We start from the raw sequence: 25,593 nt of genomic DNA on the forward strand, positions 1-25,593 counted from the left end.
AGGTAAAAGAAACTCTATTAAGAAAAAAAAAAAGTTTTTTCATGAAGATTGTCCAATAAAAAAAATACACCAATTATTTCTGCAACATCTCATTCGACAATGTCTGTTTCGTCCATTCTTTTTTTCTAATTTTTTTATGTTTTCATCTCTTAATTTTGTTCTCCAACTTTGTGTGATAAAACCTAAATTAACACTTAAAATGGTACATATAAAATGAAAGTATTTTAGATATATGTTGTATAGGTAATATTGAATGCTTTAAAAATATTATGCAATAACTTTAAGCATCAAGAATTTAATGGTAGAAATAGTATATAAGATAAACCCTATTTACTTAAAACCTTGTGTTGCGTTAGTGTTTGAAGGGAGAATGTTGGTCCTTCTACTATTAAAATATTATTTTGATACAAAAGGAAATGGTTCTTTCTCTCTTAATTATGAGCCATTAATCACCCACCTTCCCTTTTAGAGTCCATGAAATAATGTTTTTTGTGTTCTTATTTGGAAGATTAATGAATACACCCAATTTTGTAATATCCCATGTAACATCCCTGTGGTGGTAAAATAACATCAGATGGTGTTATAGAGATAAATCCTAACTGCATTATGCTAAGTGGATTAATTTAGAATGTTGAAAAAAAGCCACTCTCAAAAGTGTACACATGATATGTTTCTATTATAAGTTGAATGAAACACAAACTACTAAAAATTTTTCTGTATATCAAAATTTGTTTTCTGCAAGTTCTGCAATATCCACAAGTAATCTTTCTTGGTCCTTTGGGACATCAGTTTAAAAGGGACAATTCTTTTATCATTTTGTTCAGGGTGCCATGGATGGCCCTACTCCCTCACACTCACATACCTTTCAACTATGAAAATAATAAATGCAATATTAAAAGGCTTTGTAGCATTTCAAAAGTACTTTATACTTGTTAGAAATCAGAAAAAGTAAAAGACGATAAACAAGTTATTTTAAATATATTTTTTCATATTTTTATTTACTTTTAATCTAAAGATTAGAAATGAATCACTTGTTAAAATTATCTATTACAAAATTAAAAAATAGAAATAGAACACAACTCTTTTAAACGGTTCTGAAAAGTGGCCAAGGAGACCCCATCAATGTATTGGATTAATCGTTTGAGAGATAGATCACAGACCAACACACATTTAAAAAAAAAATATTATATATAGTTAACCCAATTTGACAAATCTAATCAAATTTAAAACTTGTTAGATAAAAATAAATAAATAAATGAAACAGTGAATAAAGTTTTAAAAAAAATAATGGAATTTGATAGCTCAAAATTTAAGATATTATTTGAAATAACTAATATTCAAAATAAAGTTCTAACATCACCAAAGATCCATAAATAAAAATTAAACAACACATATTAGTAAACTAATTTAAAAGGCAAATATATATATATATATATATATATATATATATATACACACACACACACACACTAAAAAAATCGGACCAATTCAATCGTTTTTATTGATCCAGTCAGATTCAACTGGATCAACCTGGATTGGCTATATTTCCGGTCTGAATATCAACCCGTGACTTGGGACCCATTTGAACCAGCTGGGTAAGCCTAGTTTTTACAACTTTGATTTTAAACCCATTCCCAAAGACTTTCAAAATGACCAGATTTTACTTATCTCCAGGCAGGGATACCATGTTCATGGACCAAAAATAAGAACTGAAAAATAGGCCTTCTCCTGTTTAACTAATTAAGCAAACGATCTCAACCATGTATCAGAAAATGAAAAAAAAATATATCATACAAATCTATAATTACCCCACAAATGCAAGTTTCTTATTAAATATAAATTATTGATTTTGTCATTGATCATAGAGTTTTTTTTCCCTCTTACCTTAGAGGTTACTTTAAAGAAGTCAGAAACCTAGAATTACACTTAACAACTAGTCTAGATGCCAATCCTCACGCTAAACCAAATGATATGATATAAAGTGAAACAATTGTTTTTTGTCTAAAACTTAAGAGATTTGGCATGAGGTTCTGTTTTCAATACATTATGCTGTAAAGTTGCTTACTACAGCTGAGATTCATCCCTGTGGCAACTTACAAGCATCTTTGTCATCTTTTGGTTTAAATTTGCCAAGCTTCTCAGCAATAGTTCTGCAACGACACTGATTTCCCGGCCGCGCCACATCGCCGTAAACAGCCATCTCAATTATATCAAGCTCCTTATCTGCTAATTGATCAAAAGTAGAATATTGAGATAAGAAACATGATTGTTATGCAGAAATTTGAACACTGCACAATTTACTTGTACAACACTATACCTATAAGTAATTGTGAATTAGACATATAATTCCAATGAACATGTCAATAATTGATCAGGCCTAGATCTGTTAGAAAAAATAGAGAGGAAACTAGAGAGAAAAAAGAGGAGATTTTATTGCATTTGGGACACGAAAAAGATGGATTGATTATTCTTTTATATTAGAGTAGGTTCTACTTTACATGTAAACTCACTCCCTTTCATCTCCAGCATCCCCCTTAGAAAAATCTGAACACATTTTCTGTATATCAAGTATTTTTCTTAATCTTGTAACATCTTTAACCTTGAGGAGCTTAATGAAAAATGAAAACGTCTTGTGTCTTGTGTCTTCACATGAACTACCTCCACCTTTTTCTCATCAACTTTTTTCTTAAACTCGAATGTCCACTGAACTTTAATTGCTTCATGACCTTTAGGAAGTTTTGATAAATTCCAAGTGTCCTTCACAATGTTTTAATTCTTTCTCCATGAATTGTTTCCACCTTTTGTGCTCCATGGATTCATCAAAGGTTAGGCGTTCACAGTCAACAAAAAAGACAAAACAAATCATAAAATAAATTCAATTTGAACATATCTCTTAAAATGCTTCTCATTTTGCTTGGCTTTTCTTTCTGCCAATTCCATGTTTCTTCCTCATTCTACATCTCTGTTTATAATAATCTTTCCATTGTTTGAATTATAAAACTAGTAATCTTCTGAACTCACATCATAGCCAAGGACCACATGTTTCCCACTTCTATTGTCAAGCTAGAATCTTCCTTTGTTAGGTACATGAGCATACACCATGCTCCCAAAGACTCTTAAATGGTCAACTCTTGGATTTTTCTATTATCAAGCTTGGATCTTCCATGCTTCTTGGCTTTTGACATTCCTTGTAGGAGAGTGGTTAGACAAATAACCTGTACATGAAACAGCATTGGCTCAAAACTTCTTGGGCATAGATTTAGATTTCAATATCCTTCTACTCATGCTAAGAATGACACCACCTTTTCTCTTTCAAGACATTTTGCAGTGGAGTTCTATGACCAGTAGAGGCTGACAAATTCCAATATTTGTAACAAAATTCATTGAATTCTTTTTATGTCAATTTGTCTCCTCTATCATATCTTAAAACCTTATTTATTAGCCACTCTCCTTTTCTACAAGAGCTTTTTATTTTTATTTTTAAATAACAAATGTCTAATTTTTTCTTCAAAACATTATACCCAACTTTTCCCATTAAAAAACATCAACAAAGGGCAAAAAAACCTTTTTTACCAAATGAAAGAGGATGCACTACACATTGGAATGCACAAGTAGAACAAGCTCTTTTGCTCTTGATTCAGCTTCTATAGGAAATCTTCATTTTGCATGCTAGCTATAAAGTCATGTTTCACACAATTTATAGTGTGGTTCATGTGAAACATCCCCATTACCGTACTCTCATCTCCTAAGGACTTAACTTGAGTACTCAAAAATTAAAAATGATCAAGACCAAACCTCATATGTCAACACCGTGTTTTAAAGTGAACAACATTCTATTTCTTGACAAAACGACATTTAGAGTTTTGATCTTAAGCCAAAACAGTTATCTTTCATGAGAATTTAATATGCCTTCTCAATAAGTTGTTGCAAACTAAAAATATCACTTCTTAGTTTGGAAATATAATAGACATCCTTGATTAATTTATGAGTACCATCTTTTAAGGAAATCATAATTGTACCTTTCTCTTGGATTATGTGTCTTGGAAGAATCACCAAAGAAAACATTCTCTTTCACCTTTTCTTCAAGCTGCACAAAGCTCCCCCTTGTAATTACGAATGATTACTTGGTCCGTTGCAAGATGCCATAAGATTTAATGATCTTTCTATTCATTACTAAGTGCTAGCAATTGTGCGAACTCTTCATCTTCTTCTTTCACACCAACAGGAGTAGCCTTTTTCTTCAACACTGGTTTTACAGTCACCAGAAAAAAAAATGGTCATACTGTGACAATTATAACATTCAACATTTGGTTTTATACTCCATAGAAAATGACCATATTTACGGCATGATATCATTCAACATTAGATTATCACACCTCCTTTCATTTGTTCTACCAAAATTACTTTTTCCTTTTTCTCTTCCATGATATGTAGTGGGTTTCCTTTCATTATTATAAAAATTGTCATAGACTCATCTTTCTCTTCTTTGGCCACAACCACATCCTCTTCCAAGACAATGTCCTTTTTGGTTTTTTCTCCTCCATTTTCTTTCAAAGAATCTTTGACGTTGAGGACTTTTTCTAAACACTCATCATGTCTTCTTTTGAACCTTTCTTCATAAGCTTGAAGTGAAACCATCAATTGGTCAGCAATTCTATGTCCTTTGACCCTTCAACTGCACAAACCACAAAATCAAATTTTATTGTTGACAATGAAGAATCTTCTACACCGCAAACGTCTTCCACATTCTCTCCATAATTCATAATTTGATTTACAATCATTATCACCTTATTGTTAAAATAAGAAATCAATTCAATCACCTTCATATGCAAGGATTCAAACCCTCCACAAAGAATTTGTAGGCACACCTTCATTACCTTGTCAACACCTTAAAAGGAGTTTTTCAAAATCTCCCAAGCTTGCTTGGAGGTGAATGCATTAGACACCATCTCAAACATGATGTCCTCAAAACCTTCATAGGTAATGGTAAGTGCTTGTTGATCCTTCTTCTTTATCATCAACAAAGCCTCACTCTCATTTGGAGACAAAGTATTCTCAATGTCATGTTGGGTATAACATTTATCTACAACCTCCCAAGCATCTTGGTACCCCAGCAAGGCCCAGCAAGGCCTTCATCTGACCGCACCAATTGCCATATAGGTAAAATGAGCGACTTGAAACAAGTTCAAGATTCTGTTTGTCATCTATCAACTCAACAAGTGTATATCTCTCAATTATCAAAGCCTAAACTCTGATACCACTTTGTTAGAAAAATAGATAGGAGACTAAAGAAAATAAAGGAGGATTATATTATATTTGGCATACTAGTTGCATGGATAGGAACTCTATTTATAATAAGATTAACCCATAACTATTACATGAATTTTGACAAGACACGCCAAATAATCACAATGTAAATAACCCTTCGGATACCTGATAGTTACATAAAATAATACTGCTTGATTTATATTAACTCACGCCCTTTTATCTTTTCACAACCCTTCATTTTGTAATATTATTTCCAATAAATATCATCAAACAGAAAAGGGTCCTAAGTGTAATGCAACAACAATTCTTTTAACGGGATACAGTGAATAAACTACCCATCACAATATTAAGTCCGGGATAGTGACCGCCAATACATCCACTTAAGATCAATCTAAAAATGTATTGCCAACTAATTTTGGAGATCTTCAGAATCAGGGTGGCCAATTGAAGATAACTAGAACGAAACATTCTTAATTGATTCAGTTAAAATGAAGCATTAGCTAAACTAAGAAATTCACGTAAAACAAATGAAAGGAAACTAAGACATTAATAGAGAATTTCATCTAACTGCTTTCATTATTTTTTACAAAGGTGAAGTAGTCCATAACTCATAATGTGCAGAATGCAAAAAGTGCAGGCAAAAGCTTCTAGTGATGAAATTGAGGGACATGAAATGTGTAAAGCATTCAGAAAATCCCAATCCGGGCAACCAAGACACTTCAAAAAATTGTGCAGATACTCTTCAATGATGCAAGCAATAAATTAAAAAAGCCAGCAATTGAAAGAATCACAACTATTACCTACAATTTGGGTTGTATGTCGAAGAGGATTGAGGTTCTAACTTTACTAAGGTGACTGAGTTCGAAAAAAGGAATTGAGATTCTCAGTCCCTAAAAATAATACTATCATTCGTTCCTCCATGATGAACAGACCTGGATAAAGGAATTCCTCAAGCCAGGGATGGGTAAAATGCATAATAGGAGGATAAAGTGTAATATCTAAACTGATATTACACGATCCTCTCACCCAAGCTCCCTATACTGTAAACAGAACCCACACAACTCTCACGTACCACCAAGATCACTCTTGCAATACTCACTCACAACTTCAAAGGAAGATTGTAGAGGTTTCACAAACTAGAAAACTCTCATACCCCTTCAAAAGCACATACAAGACCAATTTATAATTCTGATTCAACAAAAACCAGAATTAACTAAACAGAATTATTGGGTTCTGTTTTACAAGGTTGTTATTACGACAACTATTACATAAAGAAAAAGTGAAATGCAGAGATAGACAAACAAAGAAGCAGACATACCAGTAAAATTAACCTCACAAGAGTAGTCTTTCAATTGATCAGCATCAATGTCATATTTGTCCGATTTGAGTCTGTTAACTCTTGACTGAAGTATTTGACAATTATCCGCTGTTGACTCACCACCTACACCCCAATATCACAACACAATTAGATAATTATCAAATTATCAAATAGCAAGCCTAATTGTCTATTTTCGAAGGCAAACCTAATACAAACAACACAGGTTTTAACTGGAAATTTGTACCAATTTTCATTTAAAAAAAAAAACAATTGAAACTATCATTATCATTTTAATTTAGTTCTATCTTCAGTCACTTCCCAGATTATTCTCTTAACTAAAAAGTGTGATAGTCATAGAAGAAGAATAGAGTATGCAAATGCCGCAGAAGAAATGAATGGATTAAAAAAAAGAATGAAACCTTTGGAAAACGGAATGATGTGATCGTATTCGTAGCAGAGGCAGCCGATGCAGTTGTAAAAACGTTTGCAGACAATGTTACCGGCGGCGTCTTTGCGCCACCTCTCAGGGTGACGGCCAGGGACAATATCAGCCTTGGACCAACAAATGGCCTTGGCGTTTGAATCGAAAAACCTGGGTCTTTTCTCGCCGTCGCCACGAGAACGAGGCGGAGAAGAACTCATCCTCCTCCACACTCTACACTACAGGGAGCGAGGAATCAGGAAAAAACAGCGGAAGAAGAAGCATCTGTTTTTATTTTTGTTTTAATAAATGGCATGAATCTCTTAATATTCTAATAATATATAATTTATTAAAACAAAAAAAATATTTTAATATAAAATAAATAAATAAGTATATAATATATTATTGAAACTCTTAACTTATTTTTAATGATTTTAGTATAAAAAAAACTAAGAGTATAATAGTTGTTTTATTTATAATATAAAAAAATACATGTTTATTTTTAAATGAATGTGGCGTATTTTTCATTTATAATATATTTTTTCTAACATTACGAAGCAAATATTAATTTCATTTGTGATATTAGTGCTATTGCTATTAGGATGCTATTATATCACTAAATTGGATTAAATCATTCAACTTTTAACTTATAAAAAGTTTTTAATTTTTCTTTTAGTTTTTATAATTTTCTATTTAAGTTCTAGGGAATATATTATTAGAATATGATAAAGTATCAATGTGGAAGAACGTTGAACAATAAAATAACTGCATGTATAACAAATTAATTGACTAACACAATAGTTTTATCAATGACACATTTATAATGTTGAAAACATGACAAGGAATGATAAAATCTACCTTTAAGGAAGAAAACTAAACCATTAGAGAAAGGACTAGCATCCATGGGAGAACAAAAGAAAAGGTGTTTACTCCTTTTGTTTCCATATCCTTTAACAAATAAATATACTCCCGGAGACATTTTTTCTACAATATTTTTTTTTTTTAAGATTTTTTATTAATTGAGGTTACAACCTCTTGTTTGAATATTACTTTTTTTATGAGAATTTTTTTTCTTTATAAAACATGGCACTAATATTAAATTGAATAAGAAAAATTGAATTGAAAGCATTTTTTAATCATAAAAAACGACCTTATACCTAACTATAATCATAAAAAAAGTATTTGTTATTTCTTCAAGATGTGAGGACATCACCTCGTAAAATGTTAATTTTAAGAGCCTATACAATTCACTTGATTTAATTAATTTTAGCTTTGAAATGTATCAATGAATTATGCATACAACACATAATAAAATTTACCTAGTAAAAGTTTTTAAATATACCCTTTTAGTGTATACATTTGTTCTCAATCAATTTCAAAAAATTGTTTCGTCCTTAAACAAAATTGAATATCTATTTCGTCCCTGCATCTTAAAAGAATGATGTAAAATATCTTTCTCAAAGCACATTAAGGATACGTATAGTTCGTTGTTGTTGGTGCTTTTACATGACTTAGACCAAACAATATAATGTTCAACCTGTAAATAAATAAAAAAAATTGAACACAAAAAATGTATTTAATCCTATATAATATCTATAATATCTAAAAGACAAAAATTGATAACATAAATATTTATATTGTATAATTAAACTTAATTATAACAATATTCATTGCTCTGATCTGAGATAGTATTTTATTTTAACGATTGAATTTCTTTCTTAAACTTCATAAACTAAATATTTAATTCTTTTATAACATTTATTTTAATTATTACATTAATTAGCAAAATAAAACTACAACATCTATTAAATTATGTATTAATTTTATTTTATTTTCATTTTTTAAAGTATTTCAAGATACGAGATTAAAATAGGAATATACAATGTAAAAATTATAGTAACTAAATCTTAAAGTATAATTAAATCAATTACTTTACTATTAAAAAAATTAAGATTGAAAACCAAAATAATATATTTTTATTAATAGTTAACAATAAAAAATTGTATACAAAGATCATATAAATATTTTTATTTATGTTACATTTCATATTTAGCAAAAATATAAATATATATATATATATATATATATATATATATATATATATAAGCTTTCCAAATTTTAATTGACTTTTAGTTTCTATTCAACAGAAAAAGGTAATTAATTACATTCTATTTGGATAAGGAAATAAATAAAACAGAAAATAAATAAATAGAATTAAAATGAATTAAAATTAAAAAAGCACGTACATTTTGATGATGGAAATAAGGAAGAAAGTTCGTTAGATTGAAAGATGAAAACATTCATATAACTTTGTTTTTAAAAAGATCACTTACTACATTTCACATACCAAAAGGTGAAAAAAGACGGAGAAAAATATCTTCCAGAAAGACAGGTACAAACCCAAAAATATAAGCAATTTCTTTAAATTTTGGAAACAAATAAATGAAAAATAAAAACAAGAAAAATAAATAACCCAACCTTAACAAAACCTAAAACATTCATAATACATGTGGTAAAACGACTATTTATTCAAAATTAAAAATATAATATAAACAAAATTTACTAAATTTCATAAATATTTTGTAATAAATAATTGATCTCTAAAAAACTATATGAAATTAAAGTTATAAAATATTAAAGTAAAACATAGACTCTACATATTTAAGTACACATGAAGGGCAATCATTGTAAATTAAATAACATGGTAGAGACAATAAAATAGTCTAAATGAAAAATAAATACAATTTCCTAATACAAAACAAAGACATAATATTCAAAATCAATTAGACATGATACGCTTTTATAATTTTTATTGACATAATAACATCGCCAAAGACCTTAAAGTCGACAAACTTCCATTATAATATCATATTATAATATCAATAAATTATGAGTAAAACATCACAATAATAAGCATTATACAAACTCAAAGTATCACTTCACCTAAACACATTTAAACATCGTGTCACAGAAAATTCCTTTTAAGCTTTTAAGTAAATGAAAAATTTTCAAAACAAAAATAAAATCCGTTTTCAATTATAAATATATTACTAGATTTGATGATAAAAAAAATTATCTCTTGAATCGTCCCTCTGATTACCGGTTTATCATGAAGTCTCATCATGAAACAGCATAATATCATAACAAAAATACTCATCATTCATCATATCATACCAAAATTAATTCCCACATACTCTTCCTTTCATAATAAAATCACAGGACAACAGAAAAACACAATTGTTAAGACTAGTCTGACTAAAATCTATAAGCAGTTCTTGAACAAACCAAAGTTTACAAAAATAATTTTGCTTAAATAGAAACAAGAAACAACCAACACGAAAAGCTAATTCTTCGGCCCAATATCCTTCAAAGCACAAATCTGTTCCTCACCCATAGCAGACATCACAGACACAACAAGGTCCTTGCCCTCAGCAAATCCATCCTTTATCTGCAAAGAGAAACCAACAAAACAAACCCAATCAGAGATACTAACAAAAAACAACTTATACCGGTCAATCCAAAAGGTGGAAAATATCCAAAATTGAGCCAACCTGAGTCAGAAGACTCTCATCAGTAGGGAGCCTGAGGTCATCCTTAGTGTTCCCATTTTCAGTAAGCAGACTCACCTACAATAATTTTAGTAGCGAACCCATGTTCAGAGTTCATAACAGAAGCCAAACTAATTTCACCATTTACAATGATTATAAAAAGGGAAAAATCTGAACAGAAACATCAACTCACAAATCCATCCTCAGAGATATCAATGAGCTGGTAGTCAGTACGATTCACATGAGGAACCTAAAATCCATAATTTGCAAAAACATAGGAAAAACATTGCCCAGGTTAGGCTAATCTACTACAACAACAAAAATCAAAAATGAAAATTTAAAAGATCAAATCATGCATACATCACAGTTGTGAGAGGAGGGCACAATATCCTCAAGTTTCTTGGCAGTGAAAATATCAATTCCAACAAAATGACATTTAGCGTGACCGTGCTTTCCAGTTTTGGAAGTGGAAACTTCCACAACCTGTTAATATACATAACATAAAGGAGCGACAAAAATCAATAACAGAGACAGGACATAAAATCAACGGCAGATCTATCAAAGAATAAATAAATTAATGGCGGCGAAGGCCCCAACAACACCGGAATTGTAAAAGTATATTACCAGAATTATAAGAGCATACTAGGATCTAAGAAGCAGAAATCATAAAAAAAAAAATGCAAAAAGTAATTTAGGGTTTGACAAAATAATCGACCTTGCAGGGGCGGGCTTTGATGACTATGTAACCATTCTTGCGAATGGTACCGGCTTGCTGAGGGTAGGTTTTGGACGCTCCGGCGTCGGCCTTGGACTCAAAATGGTGCTCTTCGTCCGACATGGCTTGGATTGAAGAGGGAAGATTTGAGAAGTGGCGGAGAAGAGCAAAGTGAGGATACACAAGTACAGATCTCTGTGCCTATATAATATATTCCTTCGCCACCAAACTGAACCTATCCATTTAGGGTTTTATTTTCCTTTGTGTATCAGATCTTCTTTTGTTTGCTTCTACACCGTTGGATCTTTTCCATGCGTCAGATGGACGCTATTATAATTGGGCTTCAGCCCAACAAAAATAATCCAGCTGCGAAAATAAATAGAAAAAAAATAAAATAATATATTTCTTTCTGCATCATGCTAAAATGACCCTTTTAACCTTTGGTGAGAAGGGAATAAAAATTTAAAATATATTCAATCTTTCTCTTAATTTTTTTTATGATAATAGTTTAACTCACTTCTTTTATCTATTATTTTCATCACTCTTAAATTATTTATTTTAATTTTTTTTAATAATATAGTGATAATCTAAAATAATAAATTAAAAATGAGTAAAAAGAAAAAGATCAAAATATTATTTTCCTTTTTTCTTACCCTTCCTTAAACAATTGTGTTCTCTCCCAAAACATTTTTTTATATTCTAGACTAGAAGGAACTTCAAATTCGAAAGTAATTTTTGAAATATACATTCCAAAACATAATATAGATAGTATAATTTAAAATGTTTTTTAATACATTTTAAATTGTACAAAAATTTATTTTTAAATTTAAAAATATTTTTCAGATTATATAATTTAGAATATATTTTTTAAATATATTTTGAATTGTATATTGTATAGGGTGTCTGTGTATGTCCTACTAATTAGTACAATAGGGAAGCGTGAGATAGATGTACTCGAACACGTGCATAGCGAGAAAGGATATTGTTCAAACTAAGATGCATTTATCAAAGGAGGATAGGGAGAAAAGAGGATAGACCCAGCTTGGCATGGATGGACGCGTACATCCTGGCTCCGCATACATCTCGACCACTGTAGGCAATGTGCGTTCCATGACCCAACAAGACAGCAGGCACATCTCGACCTAAAGGGCTGGGTACATCCTGGACTGGGCTAGATACATCCTGGATTGGCCCAGTATCATAATATATGTTTATAATTGTTAGATATGTATTTTAATATTTTCATTTTATTACGTATTATTCTAATGAATTAGTTTAATACAAATTGATTTTTAAATATTGTATATTATTTACAAAGCTATTATGTGAATTACACTTAAAATATATCTACATATAACTAAGTCATTAATTAATTAATTATACATTTTGAACATTAGGCACGAGAGATTGTATTAATTTTGAAATAATTGTGGTTTGACGTTTTCATATTTAAGTTGACTAACATTTTTTAATTACATAGTAAGATTAATATATGTGAATTTTCTTATATGTGATTTTTCTTCTATCTTAGTTAATAAGGATCGAGATGTGACTAGTTGGATTCTAGATGATACTAATGTTCTTTTAAAAGGTTGTTAAAAATTTTACTCTTCTGGTATGAAATATGATGATTGAGGGAATTTGATTTGTTAAGACTTTGATTATTTGGAAGTTATTGGGTGACCGAGATTATTTATTGATTTGGAGGTAAAGAAATGGTTGTGCTTTAATGTTGTTCATGTTATTTATGTGGGAACAATATTAATTTTTCTCTTATTTGTTTTGAGAATGGTTGAGGAAATTTTTTTTTTCAGGATTTGCAATTTAGTTTTTGGATTTCTTTGTTTAGTTTATGAAGTTTCCTTCTAGTCTTATGTTTAAAGTGATCAAAGTGGCTCTTATTAATGCGGCTATCTGGATGATTTGGAGATTAGAAACCATAGTTTATTTCAAGTTACAATTGTTTTTACTTTTGTTGTTTTTCAAATTAAGGAATTTGTGTGTATGATTGAGAATAAATCTAAAAAATATGATTTTTGCTGTTGAAATTTTTCAACATTCAAACTAAGGAGAGTATGATGGTTTAATTTACGGAGATAATATGACAAATTCTATATGCTAATTGGTTTAAGGTAAATATTGATGGTGCAAGGAGATGTTGTTTTGATTTAGCAACATGTGTTAATATTTTTAAAGGAAATTAGGAGTGAATATATGGATAGTTTTTTATTTTTATTTTTTAGGGGTGCAAACCTCTACTTATATTGAGTGTATGAGGATCATTTACATTTTTGATTATTTTGAAATGAGTGATTATTTGGAGTCATAAAGAACAATTACCAAAGTTTCTCATTTTTTATATGAGGAAAATCATTATGCTAATAACTTAAATAGTTTGACTTTTTTATTCATAGAAAACCACACAAGTGTGTTAATGATTTACCTCCATAGATTTTTTAGATTTTTTTTTCATAATAAGTATAATTTATTTTATGTTTTGTAAATGTAATTTTTATCATGATTTAGAGTGGTATTTTCATGCTTTGTATTTTTTTTTTTATTTTTGCTTCATCCGAAATTTTCCAGCATCTATTAAAATAGATTAATAATTATAAACCATGATTATTTAATTTTAAATTTTTTTATAAGGATTAGCTTATCAAAATAAGAATCCAGTTCAAAACTATTATTTCATGATTGCTTATTAAGAAACATAATAAAATAGTCTACAACTTACGTCAATGGGTATTACAACTCAGTGCAAATATGCTTAACATCATTGAAATTGACATCATACATAGCGCATACAGTGAAATTAATATGTGAATTTCAAGTTTAACACCGTATACAATACCCCTAAACTTACCCAGGAAAGAAAAATCAATAGTCTAATAATACAACCATGTATTAATACATAATTTGTGAACTGAATTACCATATTACAAAAATGGTTCAAAATTCTTGTACCTTAATGGCTTCACGAGGCATTTCATAGGCATCTTTGGGTCTTGATTTCTTAACTCCAGCAGCAGTGAACCACACTTTGTCTGATTTGTAACTCTCAACAGCAACACTGGTGACCTTGACCCACACAAGAACCTTCGTCTTCATTCCATCCATAACATTAAACTTACCCTTTGTTAAGCTCCCTTTCACACGGTTTGCATACCTTACAATGGATGAGTCCTTAAAGCACACCTCACAGGGAGACCACAAGTGCACCACTAACTTTCCTTTAGATTCATCAAACTCGTAGCAGGTTATGTTTCGGGGAAACAGACCAGCTGGAAGGTTGTACTCTCGAAGAAGATCGGGTAAAGCCTTCTGGGATTTTCCTATATTAATTGCAAAATATATCAAAACGTATTAGAGATCCTCTATTTACTATAGATGAGACGAGTTTGTAAATCACATATAACAAACTAGTTTTGTGAGATTGAATTAGATTTAAAATTCATTTTTTAATATGATATTAGAATCATGAATATATCCTAATAAGATTTGTTGTTTGTTGAGTCTATAGTGTCAACCGCTATCAAACCTTTATGGAACCACTTATTAATGTTTAGTCTACGTTCGAAATGTATATACTTCAACGTGAGAGAAATATTTTGAATTAGGTTTGAAATTTACTTTTTAACAAATTCTTAACAAAACAAGTTCTTTAACAAAAGGAAGTGTCTGATTAATATGTTTGTTATTATCTATACAAATTTAATTGCAAGTTCAAGTCGGAAATGCAAGTGGTTTTGAAAAGAATAAGTAGTAGTATAGGCAGGTACCTTTCAGCTTGTTGATGAAAAGTTTTGCCTTCTCTTCCACAGTATTTGAGAGAGCCTGAAATTGCAAGCAACGTATCAGCTTTCTTGCACCCAATATTCAAACTCCCAACAAATCAATGATCGTTCATCGCAAGATCGTTCAGAAAATTTTCTCTAAAATCATGATTAAAGCAACCCATCACCAGTAATCATATCAGATTCAATCGGAAGAACAAATGTTGAAAGTCTTGCATCGACTAAAAATAAATTCAATTCACAATATATAAATAGGTGCAATCCTCACCTTACAAGCCGGTTTTGTGGAGTTAAATTAGACTTTAAAGTCCACTTCTAACAACAAAGCATTTTCATGTCCTCCTATATTTATTTTCAAATAAAGATATGATCATAGTTCTATTCCACACTTACATGTATCATAGTATAAGATTCCTAGAAATAGTAGCAAATGTATTGCATCAGATCTTAGTTCTACCATTTTTGTATGAAATCAACAAAACATTTTACCCAACACAGAGAAAACTCTAGCACTCAGACAGAAAGTTAAGATTTGAAGGTGGTTATAAACAAATGAGAATTTTCAGAGACAAAAAAAAAAAAAAAAGAAGCTGAGAGATGCATACTGATAGATCGTCAGTTACGTGGGAAATCTCTGCCTTGGCTTTCTTGGAGATCCAAGCACTTCCCAGTTTAGTGAGAGTCTTATCCATTTTCCTTTAACTTTACCAAGTATCAGTTTCTCTCTTTGAAAGAAAGGAAAATCAAGTTTAAACACAATGGTATGAGAAGTGTCTCTCTCATGGATGGTAAACTAGACAACTCAAGGCGTGGCATAAAGAACTTCAAATAAAAACTAAATAAATCACTCATAATAGAGAAAAAAAACTTCATCGTATAAGGTCAAACCGCATAATTTTCTCTACTAAATTGGATTTTGAGGTTAAAATGGGAAAACAAAACTCGCATTAAAAAAGATAATGATAAGTTAATTCACTTTTTTTACCGCTTATAATACACCATTTTAATCATCATTAGATCATCATATTTGTTGGAAATAATCTAAGTGTGAGTCAAAAAGTCCCACGTTGGATAGAAAAGACAAAATTAAACACTATATAAAAATAAAGACTCATAACACAATTGTCTTAAAGTTTTGATGTAAAAATAATGTCAAATATCTTATATATACAAGACTAATGTTATATAATTATATGAATCACAATATCTTCGATAACTATATTATTATCTTTAAAAAAATTAGATTAGTTTTGACGGTTACTTCAATGTTGCAGGTACGAGCTTAGCTTGCCTTGTAATCTAAATTATCAGTAATTTCAACGAGTTTATGGTTATATTTGTTGTGTAGGTGGGTGATGTTTCACATTCAATCACTCATTTATGTAAGATATGAGGTTCGCTGTGCCATAAAACCTGTCATACAAACAATGATTTCCCAACTTAAATGTTACATCAAACAGAGTCCCATGTTTAAATATTTTTACCAAATATTTACGATTATCAATTCAATTTTATGAGTTTTTTTTTATCTATAGGAGTTGGAAATATATTAAAGAGTTTACAATAATTCAATTTATACATCATTTATTAAACCTTATAAACAAATGTTATGAATTGGAATATGTTTGATTAAGTTCTAAGAAGTATTTTTAATTAAGTTTTTTATCAATTGAGTATTAAAAGTATTATATATTTTTCAATTCAGTCTATGTACTATTTAATTGTTCTTTCAGTTGGATAACATGATTGTTATTTTGTTTAATATCGAATAACCCAACATTTTGTTAACATAAGATGTGATTTTTATTTTTGGATAAGGATAAACCAAAATCAAAAGGAAAGTAAAATGACAATATGTAAATACGTTGTTGAGATTGGGAGGTCCATCCATTGTTCACCATATTTACCTATTATGTTTTATCTAAAAGTCAAACTTATATCCTTTGTGGGGCTTGGTCCGTGGTTATCTATAAAACAATAAAGGAGATTCTTTTTTTTTTTTCCACATTTCATAATATCTGTTTTATCCTTAGTTATTTTAAAAATTAATTATTTTATCTATAACAATATATATAGGGGATTCCCTTTTTGTATCCACTTTTCAAAATACCGATTTTACTCTTTAAATATAATAATTTATTAAATTTTTAAAAATTGACCGTTACTTTTACAAACTTTTTATAAAATCATATGTCTATGCTTCTTCTTTTATTCTTTATTTATCAATATTTATTCTTTTATCTGTTCTGATATATTTAACTTTATTTTAATAAATATTAATGCATACACAGGCGCGATAGCGCACGCTAGTATTATATAATAAATAATAAATATATCTATAACTATATATAAAGGGGAGGATTCCCTCTTTTGTGTCCACATTTCATAATTCCAACTTTACCCTTTATAATTTAATTATTTATTAAATTTTTAAAAATTAACGGTTATTTTTATAAGTTTTTATAAAATTATTTACTTATCTCTTTTTTCTTTTTTTCTCTTACTATTCATCAATAGTTATTTTTCTCTTATTTTCTCCGTACATTTTATTTTATTTTTTATAAATATACTTTTATTTTGTTTATTAAATTAATAACATAACAATATCATCAATTATTAATATAATTCAAAAAATGCGTACACACAGGCGCGATAGCGCCTATGTTTACACTAGTATAATAAATAATAAAGAAGATTCCTCTTTTTGTGTCCACATTTCATAATACCTGTTTTACCCTTAGTTATATATATCTATCTATAACTATATATAAAGGGGATTCATCTTTTTGTGTCCACATTTCATAATACCCGTTTTACCCTTAGTTATTTTAAAAATTAATTATTTTATAAATAATTTACTTTTAATCATTTTTCTAACAAAGGGGATTCCTCTTTTTGTGTCTACATTTCATAATACCTGTTTTACCCTTAGTTATGTATATATATCTATATCTATATCTATAATCTTCTATCTTCTATAATATATATAATCTATATCTATATCTATATCTATCTATAATATATATATATATATATATTATAATAATAAAGGGGATTCCTCTTTTTGTGTCCACATTTCATAATACCCGTTTTACCCTTAGTTATTTTAAACATTAATTATTTTATCTATAACAATATATAGAGGGGATTCTCCTTTTGTGTCCACTTTTCAAAATACCGATTTTACCCTTTAAATATAATAATTTATTAAATTTTTAAAAATTGACCGTTACTTTTACAAACTTTTTATAAAATCATATGTCTCTGCTTATTCTCTTATTCTTTATTTATCAATATTTATTCTTTTATCTGTTATGATATATTTAACTTTATTTTAATAAATATTAATGCATACACAGGCGTGATAGCGCCTGTGTTACGCTAGTATTATATTATTATATAATAAATAATAAAGGGGATTCCTCTTTTTGTGTCCACATTTCATAATACCCGTTTTACCCTTAGTTATTTTAAAAATTAATTATTTTATAAATAATTTACTTTTAATCATTTTTTTAACAAAGGGGATTCCTCTTTTTGTGTCCACATTTCATAATACCCGTTTTACCCTTAGTTATTTTAAAAAATAATTATTTTATAAATAATTTACTTTTAATCATTTTTCTAATAATCTATAACAATATATAAAGGGGATTCCCCTTTTTGTGTCCACATTTCAAAATACTCATTTTACCCTTTAAATATAATAATTTATTAAATTTTTAAAAATTGACTGTTACTTTTACAAGATTTTTATAAAATCGGATGTCTCTGCTTCTTCTCTTCATCTTTATCTTCATTTATTAATGTTTATTCTTTCGTCTTTTTAAAATAATTTAACATGTAATTGTTATTCTACCGTTTGTTTCTCTCTACAACAACATCATTTCATTACTGTTAGTTTCATGAAGTTGTCTTACCTTGCTTATTGGCTTTGCTTTCACACTCACTTTGTTGATGCTATTTATCTTTATTGGACAAAACAAAAAAGGTATTTTCCATTGTTCCTTTTCATTTATGATTATCTCTATTAAATCTTTATTGAATGTCCAATTATCCAATTTATGATTATTCACTTTTCATGTTTTTTTATTGTTTCAATTTTTTTTTCCTATCCTTTTTCAATTCATTATGGTGGAAAAGTAATCAACCAAGATATTCTGGGCAAGTTTGGGAAAATTCCTCTATCGCAGTGGGAACGATGACAACTTACTTAATAACCAAATATTCATATATGTTCTTTATTCATTAAAGAGCGTCCTGCGAATCAACCATAGTATAATCTTCCAACTGCATCTTAAGTAACAACTGTATACGGGTCCTAGACATCAATCTTTATTTGACATCCCAATTAAAGAAATGGTTAAGGATGTAAATGTATGATACTTTCATTTACTAATTTTTTTCTACATCATGTATGTAGTAAATATATATTTCAGTTTTGTAATGAATGTATATTTATAGACACCTACTAAAATAGTTTGTATATTTATAGACAACTACCATTGACTCCATCACATATAGCTCATTAACCCAAATCTTGATCAAATATATTAAATATTAGTTCATATGCAATCTTACGAATTAGTAATTTACTGTTTTCTTATTCAACCAATCTATGTAGTATACCCATCATAAATTGTCATTTATTATTCTTAATATTATACATATAGCTACATAAAAAAAAAAAAAGCGAACACACAAGCGCGGAAGCGCCTGTGTTTTCGCTAGTAAATAATAAAGGGGATTCCTCTTTTTGTGTCCACATTTCATAATACCCGTTTTACCCTTAGTTATTTTAAAAATTAATTATTTTATAAATAATTTACTTTTAATCATTTTTCTAACAATAAAGGGGATTCCTCTTTTTGTGTCCACATTTCATAATACCCGTTTTACCCTTAGTTATTTTAAAAATTAATTATTTTATAAATAATTTACTTTTAATTATTTTTCTACAAATCTCTTTTGTCTTAAATCATCATTTAAATTTTCTTTTTACATATCTTATATTTGTTATTGATCTTAACTTTCAATAATAGAGGAGATTCCTCTTTTTGTGTCCACATTTCATAATACCCGTTTTACCCTTAGTTATTTTAAAAATTAATTATTTTATAAATAATTTACTTTTAATCATTTTTCTAATTATAAAAGGGATTCCTCTTTTTGTGTCCACATTTCATAATACCCGTTTTACACTTAGTTATTTTAAAAATTAATTATTTTATAAATAATTTACTTTTAATCATTTTTCTACAAATCTCTTTTGTCTTAAATCATCATTTAAATTTTCTTTTTACATATATTATATTTGTTATTAATCTTAACTTTCTTGAAAATTAAAAAATGCGAATACACAGGCGCGACAGCGCCTGTGTGTTCGCTAGTGATTGCAGTAACGAATTTTGACCATAATATAGAAATATCAAAATAATATATTCAAAATTTATAATTGTTTCACAGACATTATTTGAATTTTAAAAAATGTCTCATATTTTAACAATTAGATCTTTAGTATAATATTTTAAGACAGGTAAAAAAATAGAACATGTTTTATTTTTATCTTTTATTTTTTATTATTTATCTATATATCTATTTAAAAAAAATTAAAAATAAAAATAATTTATCAAAATTTAATAAAAAATTAAGAGACATAATTATTGAAAGAAAAGTTTATGATAATTAATCTTTTATAATAAAATGCATGAGAAATAAAAAGAATGAGTTTCTCTCTAACTCTCTATTTTCTTCAGCAATAAAAAAACATGTGAAAGTGATAAACTGTGAAAAACTCAAAAAATAATGAGAACATAAAAGTATCTCAATAAATTTGTTTAATTTGATTGTATTTAATTTTATGTTTTATTATTTATTAACATTAATATTATAATTCATTAAAGAAATAAAAGTCTATCTAATTTAAATTTCAGTAATATAATATTTAATTTGTTTTCCTTTTATATTTTTATAAAAAATATTTTTAAATTTTATCAACTAGATTTAACATTTGCAAATTTAATAAATATTTTGGTTCTCATGAAATTTTATTTGTTATTCTAATTTGAAATGTATACAATTTCTTTATAAATATTTGATATGTAAACAAACAACCTTTTAATGTTGAATATTTAAAAATATTATATTTCTTTTACCATAATTTGTTATTATTTTATATAAATTAATTAATTTATATTGAAAATAGGGAAATAAAAAAAAATCGTACTCGCGGGTATCCGCGAATAAAACCCGCAACGGGTAGGAATTGAATATTAAAAATGGATACCCGCTACCTGCGGGTACGGATGTTTTTTATACCCACTGATTAACGGGGCGAGTACGGGTATTATAGTATCCGTACCCGTGGATACCCGTATCCGCTAAACTTTAATTCATCAAAATATCCTCATATATATATATATATATATATATATATATATATATATATTAGTAAAAAACATTCTGACCTAATTTTTTCTAAGTTGCACTTCTTGTCTTGTCTTCCTTCTTCCAGCTTCAAGTATTGGTTGGCATGTTTCCAAGTACACCCCTTGACATTCTTCTCTTTCTTTTCTTTGAAATTTGTCATATACATCAAACCCTATATAGATAATGACGGTTATAATATGCTTGTTGTCAAATGATGAAATCAAAATAAGAATACTTAGCACATGATAGTTGAGGTTTATTATTTGTTTATTTTTTTTATTTGGACTTGTTGATCAAAACACTAATTAAAGAATTTTCATTGTATTGAAAGTCATTTTATATTTACTTTTATAATTATTTGGACTTGTATGAACTTGAGTTTGTTTGAACTTTATTTAAAATTTATGATAGTAATGTATTTTATTTTATTTTATTTAAATTTATGATTAAATATTTATTTTTTAAATAATTTTATAAATACCCGCGGATACTCGTGAATACCCGTGAATATGAAAAAAAATAGACGGGTATTTACATAATTCGCATAATGGATACCTGACAATATGAGTATGGGTACGTGATGAATATTTATTCAGCGGGTAGGGTACGGGGGCTACTACCCGTACCCGCTCCGTTGACATCCCTAATTGAAACAATAAAAAAACAAATAAAAATATGAGTATGCAACTATACATATTACTTGATTAGGACGAATATAAGACAAAACTTTAATATCCATCCGATTTAAGCATATGGACGATGATAGAATCTTTCTTTCAAAATGAGTATGGGATAATAAAAATCTTCTAGCCTCCTTACTATCCCTAGATGCAGGACTTCATTTTATTCTAATTTTATTCGAAATAAGATCCTTTTCTAAACAACTTTTTATGTCTTTCATGTTTGATTGAATATACTGAATATACAAATAATATCACAAACCTACGGTGATAAAAAAAAAAAAAAACTGAATTATAAGTCTTATTTCATTTTGGAATGTAATACCAATAATATATTTAGGCCGTTAATTTATCACAGAAGACAAGCCACAACATTGGTTAATTTAGGCTGTTATACCAATCAAATATTTTTCTAAATATAAACCTAAATCAATGAGACGGTGATGTAGCATGTTCTAGGACATTCAAAGAGATCCATCCATCACATTATATTTCAATTAAAAATAAATAGTTACAATTTTATCTCTTGGTAAATATATGATTAAATTAACATTTTTCACAATTGACATATTTAACAAGACAAACAAAGGAATACCTATTCCACATCACACTCCATGGAAAACATATAAGAGGAAAAGTGTTTGCATGGAAATGTACAAGTTTACAGGGTAAAGCATAAACCAACGTTTATTTCCCTCCCACCCGACAATCCCAAGAACCAAACAAGAATAATTCTTCGACGGCCACACTCCATGACAACTTCACAACATTGTGTTATCCGTAATGCTATTCTCCATTAATACAACTTCCAAAACAGACCTCCAACATCATAACTTTAATGTTTTTTTTTTCCTCTCTTCCTTCATACTATTCTCTCTGCCTTCTTTTTTCCCATTTTCCTTCCAACCTTTCCTCCTACCCTCGAATCAGGTATCTTCTTATCTTCTCTGATACTTACTTTTACTTTTTTCGATGGGGCCTTACATTTTCTCCACATCACACACATAAAATAAAGATATTGGATTAAGTTGTTTCTAAGTTCATATATATTTAATTTCCCTAGTTGTTTTAACCATGTTGAACAGATCTGTGTTTGATGCTCTTTCTACCATGTTTTGACAGATAACCTGGGATTTTGGAGTTAGTTTTGACTTTCTTGTGACACTGGTGCAATACATTATAGTTTTTCAAAATCATGGGTAGTGAGATAGATACTAAATCAATTGAACCTGTCCGGAATGCTGTCTCTTTGTTTGGAGATAAAGGTGATCAGAAGAAATACCAAGCTGCAAAGAGTAAGGTAAATAAAAGATTTTATTTAGAGTGTCTTAAAATAAATCGGCAAGTGAATTCACGATTTTGCTTCATTTGTTGGTCAGAGTGATTGTGGAAATGAATTTGAGGAGCTGACAAAGGAATTGGCCAACTGCAAGTTTCAGTTAGAAGCAAAGCATGCTGCACACATGCAAGCACTTCTTAAGTTGGAGCAGAGCCAGAAGATGATTCACGAATTGTCCACCCTATTGAAGAAATCTGACATTGAAAGAAACAAGAACACGAGCGAATGTTCAGAATGTAGATCTCGCAAAGGTGAACTTGAATCCAAGATGAAGGAGATGGTTGATCAGAGTTTGGAGGCTGCAAAGATCCGAGACCAGTTTGCACATGTTTTGAGCGAACTGAAGGCCACACAAAGGGAGCTTCTTAACAAAGAAACAGAACTTGTTGCTGCTAGAGATTCAGAAATGAACTCTTTGACAAAAGCAAAACAATTGGAAGCCGCATTGGAGGCCGAAAAGGAACAGAAAGAAGAACTTCTGCAGCAAGTGAAGGAGCTCGATGAAGTTATTCACAGTTCAAAAGTAGCTGCCATTGAATCTGAGAAAGAGATGTTAGCTTTATTGTGTGAGAAGGATGAGCAAATTGATTTCGCTACAAAAGCTACTGCTGAGGTACAACAACAGCTAGAAGATATGAGAAAGCATGCGGAAATGTTACAGAATCAACCAATGGGTGTGCCTACAGTGGTTGATTCTCTTCTCCTGGAACATATGCTAGCTGATGAAAAACTCGTTTTATCTGAGGATTCTGCTCGCAAAGCCATAGACCAATTAAACATTGAGATGGAACAAAAGGACAGAAAGATGATGGATCAATCTGTGTATATTCACACACTAGAAATGGAATTGAGTGAGTTAAAGCAAGAAGTTACGGTTGCAAAGGAAGAAATAAATGCTTTGAGTATTACCAATGAATCACTTACAAGTGAGTTACATGAGGCTAAAGCAGAACTAAACATGAACAAGGGAAGCGACATTGAAACACAAGTGGAAATTGCATTGCTGAAGTCTAAGCTGCAGGAACACAGGGTGGTTTACAAAAATGGAAAGATTACTGAAGATTCTACAAGTAATGACTCAAAGGAAGAAGCTGAAGAGAGAAATGGTGAGAAGAAGAATGAGCATGTGACAGAGAAATCCTTATTTGGATTTTCAGAGTTAGCATTGATGAAAAAGGAGCTGGAAAATGCATCAGTGAAAATTTCGGAGTTAAGGGCTCGTGCAGAACAAGCTCTAAGTAGGGCTGAGTTTGCAGAGAATGCTAAAACTGCATTAGAGGAGAAAATAAGGAGACATAGGGAACATAGGCAGAGAAGAAGGCTTGCTCTTACTGCCCTTAGGGAGGAATCTACCCCTAAACCATTTAGTCCTTCCTCATCATATGGAACACCTGGATCCTACCAGCCCTTAGGTAAGGTTCTCAACATGAAATTGTGAAACTCTAACTCTCATACATATATGTCACTTGTTACTTTTCTTATTAGTTGCAGTGTTCCTCAAATATTTGTTGTATCAAGCAATGGGATCATCTGTTTGGTCTTATTTTCTGTAGCAATATTATTCTTATCCTAAGACATTATATGTTTAAGACATTATCCTAAGACATTACTGTAACAGGTTATGCAAATTTTCATATATAACTATGGAACCTAACTAATTTTTCACTACTTTAGTATCGAGTTTTTTCAATTCTATTTTTACATGATATCAGTTATTTGTTTACTCTCAAATTTCATTATTCATACGTGGAATTGGTTTGTGTGGTATTACATACATAAATTATTTGGTCAATCAAAGCTATTTATTTCTCTTTATGTGGGTGGGTGTAGTAGTTCATGTGTTACAACTTAATTTCTTCTGATGATAAGAAAGAAAGTTGATGGTGATAGTTTAGGTTTAGTTGGGCCAATGATGATAGCTTAGGACTGTTGGGCTCAATCCTCATTTCCTAACTGAGACGACCCATTTAATGAAAACACTCCCCTCCAGAAAATAACAAGCAATTACTTCCTGCACTCTATCAATTTCTTCGCTCACCCCATTAAAAACCTTTGGAGAAGTGTTTTCAGTAAAAGGG

At 29.4% G+C, this 25,593-nt stretch overlaps 4 protein-coding genes across 6 annotated transcripts; 1 reads left to right on the forward strand and 3 right to left on the reverse strand.

Annotated features, from left to right (window-relative positions):
* Positions 1–1,804: 1,804 nt before the first annotated feature.
* LOC114178898 lies at positions 1,805–7,303 on the reverse strand. 3 transcript variants are annotated; one of them, XR_003603393.1, is made up of 4 exons: positions 7,006–7,303; positions 6,587–6,709; positions 4,821–5,136; positions 4,386–4,675 (listed from the first exon to the last, which is right to left on the reverse strand). XR_003603393.1 is itself a non-coding variant. In XM_028065046.1 (3 exons), exons 1-3 carry the CDS (start codon positions 7,226–7,228, stop codon positions 2,078–2,080), a joined length of 492 nt encoding a protein of 163 aa, XP_027920847.1. In that variant the 5' UTR covers positions 7,229–7,303; the 3' UTR covers positions 1,805–2,077. The 3 variants fall into 3 exon arrangements, 2 of the variants coding, with proteins under 2 accessions (XP_027920847.1, XP_027920846.1); XM_028065046.1 differs by lacking the exons at positions 4,386–4,675; positions 4,821–5,136 and adding an exon at positions 1,805–2,223; XM_028065045.1 differs by lacking the exons at positions 4,386–4,675; positions 4,821–5,136 and adding an exon at positions 1,805–2,226.
* A 2,842-nt stretch (positions 7,304–10,145) lies between these two features.
* LOC114179234 (eukaryotic translation initiation factor 5A-2) lies at positions 10,146–11,543 on the reverse strand. The gene is made up of 5 exons (XM_028065496.1): positions 11,271–11,543; positions 10,916–11,038; positions 10,749–10,805; positions 10,559–10,633; positions 10,146–10,455 (listed from the first exon to the last, which is right to left on the reverse strand). The coding sequence occupies exons 1-5, from the start codon at positions 11,391–11,393 to the stop codon at positions 10,351–10,353; spliced, it is 483 nt and encodes a 160-aa protein (XP_027921297.1). The 5' UTR covers positions 11,394–11,543; the 3' UTR covers positions 10,146–10,350.
* Positions 11,544–14,025: 2,482 nt separating this feature from the next.
* Positions 14,026–15,853, reverse strand: LOC114179216 (uncharacterized protein At5g01610-like). Its single transcript, XM_028065475.1, has 3 exons — positions 15,673–15,853; positions 15,053–15,107; positions 14,026–14,605 (listed from the first exon to the last, which is right to left on the reverse strand). Exons 1-3 carry the CDS (start codon positions 15,757–15,759, stop codon positions 14,223–14,225), a joined length of 525 nt encoding a protein of 174 aa, XP_027921276.1. The 5' UTR covers positions 15,760–15,853; the 3' UTR covers positions 14,026–14,222.
* Positions 15,854–23,371: 7,518 nt separating this feature from the next.
* LOC114175530 (GRIP and coiled-coil domain-containing protein 2-like) lies at positions 23,372–24,953 on the forward strand. The gene is made up of 2 exons (XM_028060286.1): positions 23,372–23,476; positions 23,556–24,953. The coding sequence occupies exons 1-2, from the start codon at positions 23,372–23,374 to the stop codon at positions 24,951–24,953; spliced, it is 1,503 nt and encodes a 500-aa protein (XP_027916087.1).
* Positions 24,954–25,593: the final 640 nt, after the last annotated feature.

This window comes from Vigna unguiculata, chromosome 3 (genome assembly GCF_004118075.2).
Source record: "Vigna unguiculata cultivar IT97K-499-35 chromosome 3, ASM411807v1, whole genome shotgun sequence".
In the NCBI taxonomy this organism is placed as follows: Eukaryota; Viridiplantae; Streptophyta; class Magnoliopsida; order Fabales; family Fabaceae; genus Vigna; species Vigna unguiculata.

Bases quoted from the DNA above. Each gene is read 5' to 3' on its own strand.
- LOC114178898 (XM_028065045.1), bottom strand. From the start codon at position 7,228: ATGAGTTCTTCTCCGCCTCGTTCTCGTGGCGACGGCGAGAAAAGACCC. The intron at 6,710-7,005 runs GTTTCATTCTTT...ATTGGGGTGTAG, and splicing joins CATCATTCCGTTTTCCAAAG to GTGGTGAGTCAACAGCGGAT. The intron at 2,227-6,586 runs GTATGTCTGCTT...TTGATCAATTAG, and splicing joins TTGTGAGGTTAATTTTACTG to CAGATAAGGAGCTTGATATA.
- LOC114179234 (XM_028065496.1), bottom strand. From the start codon at position 11,393: ATGTCGGACGAAGAGCACCATTTTGAGTCCAAGGCCGACGCCGGAGCG. The intron at 11,039-11,270 runs GTCGATTATTTT...GTATATTAACAG, and splicing joins TCAAAGCCCGCCCCTGCAAG to GTTGTGGAAGTTTCCACTTC. The intron at 10,456-10,558 runs GTTGGCTCAATT...TTCTCTTTGCAG, and splicing joins ATGAGAGTCTTCTGACTCAG to ATAAAGGATGGATTTGCTGA.
- LOC114179216 (XM_028065475.1), bottom strand. From the start codon at position 15,759: ATGGATAAGACTCTCACTAAACTGGGAAGTGCTTGGATCTCCAAGAAA. The intron at 15,108-15,672 runs GTATGCATCTCT...TTGCAATTTCAG, and splicing joins ACGTAACTGACGATCTATCA to GCTCTCTCAAATACTGTGGA. The intron at 14,606-15,052 runs GTACCTGCCTAT...CAATTAATATAG, and splicing joins TTTCATCAACAAGCTGAAAG to GAAAATCCCAGAAGGCTTTA.
- LOC114175530 (XM_028060286.1), top strand. From the start codon at position 23,372: ATGGGTAGTGAGATAGATACTAAATCAATTGAACCTGTCCGGAATGCT. The intron at 23,477-23,555 runs GTAAATAAAAGA...TTTGTTGGTCAG, and splicing joins ACCAAGCTGCAAAGAGTAAG to AGTGATTGTGGAAATGAATT.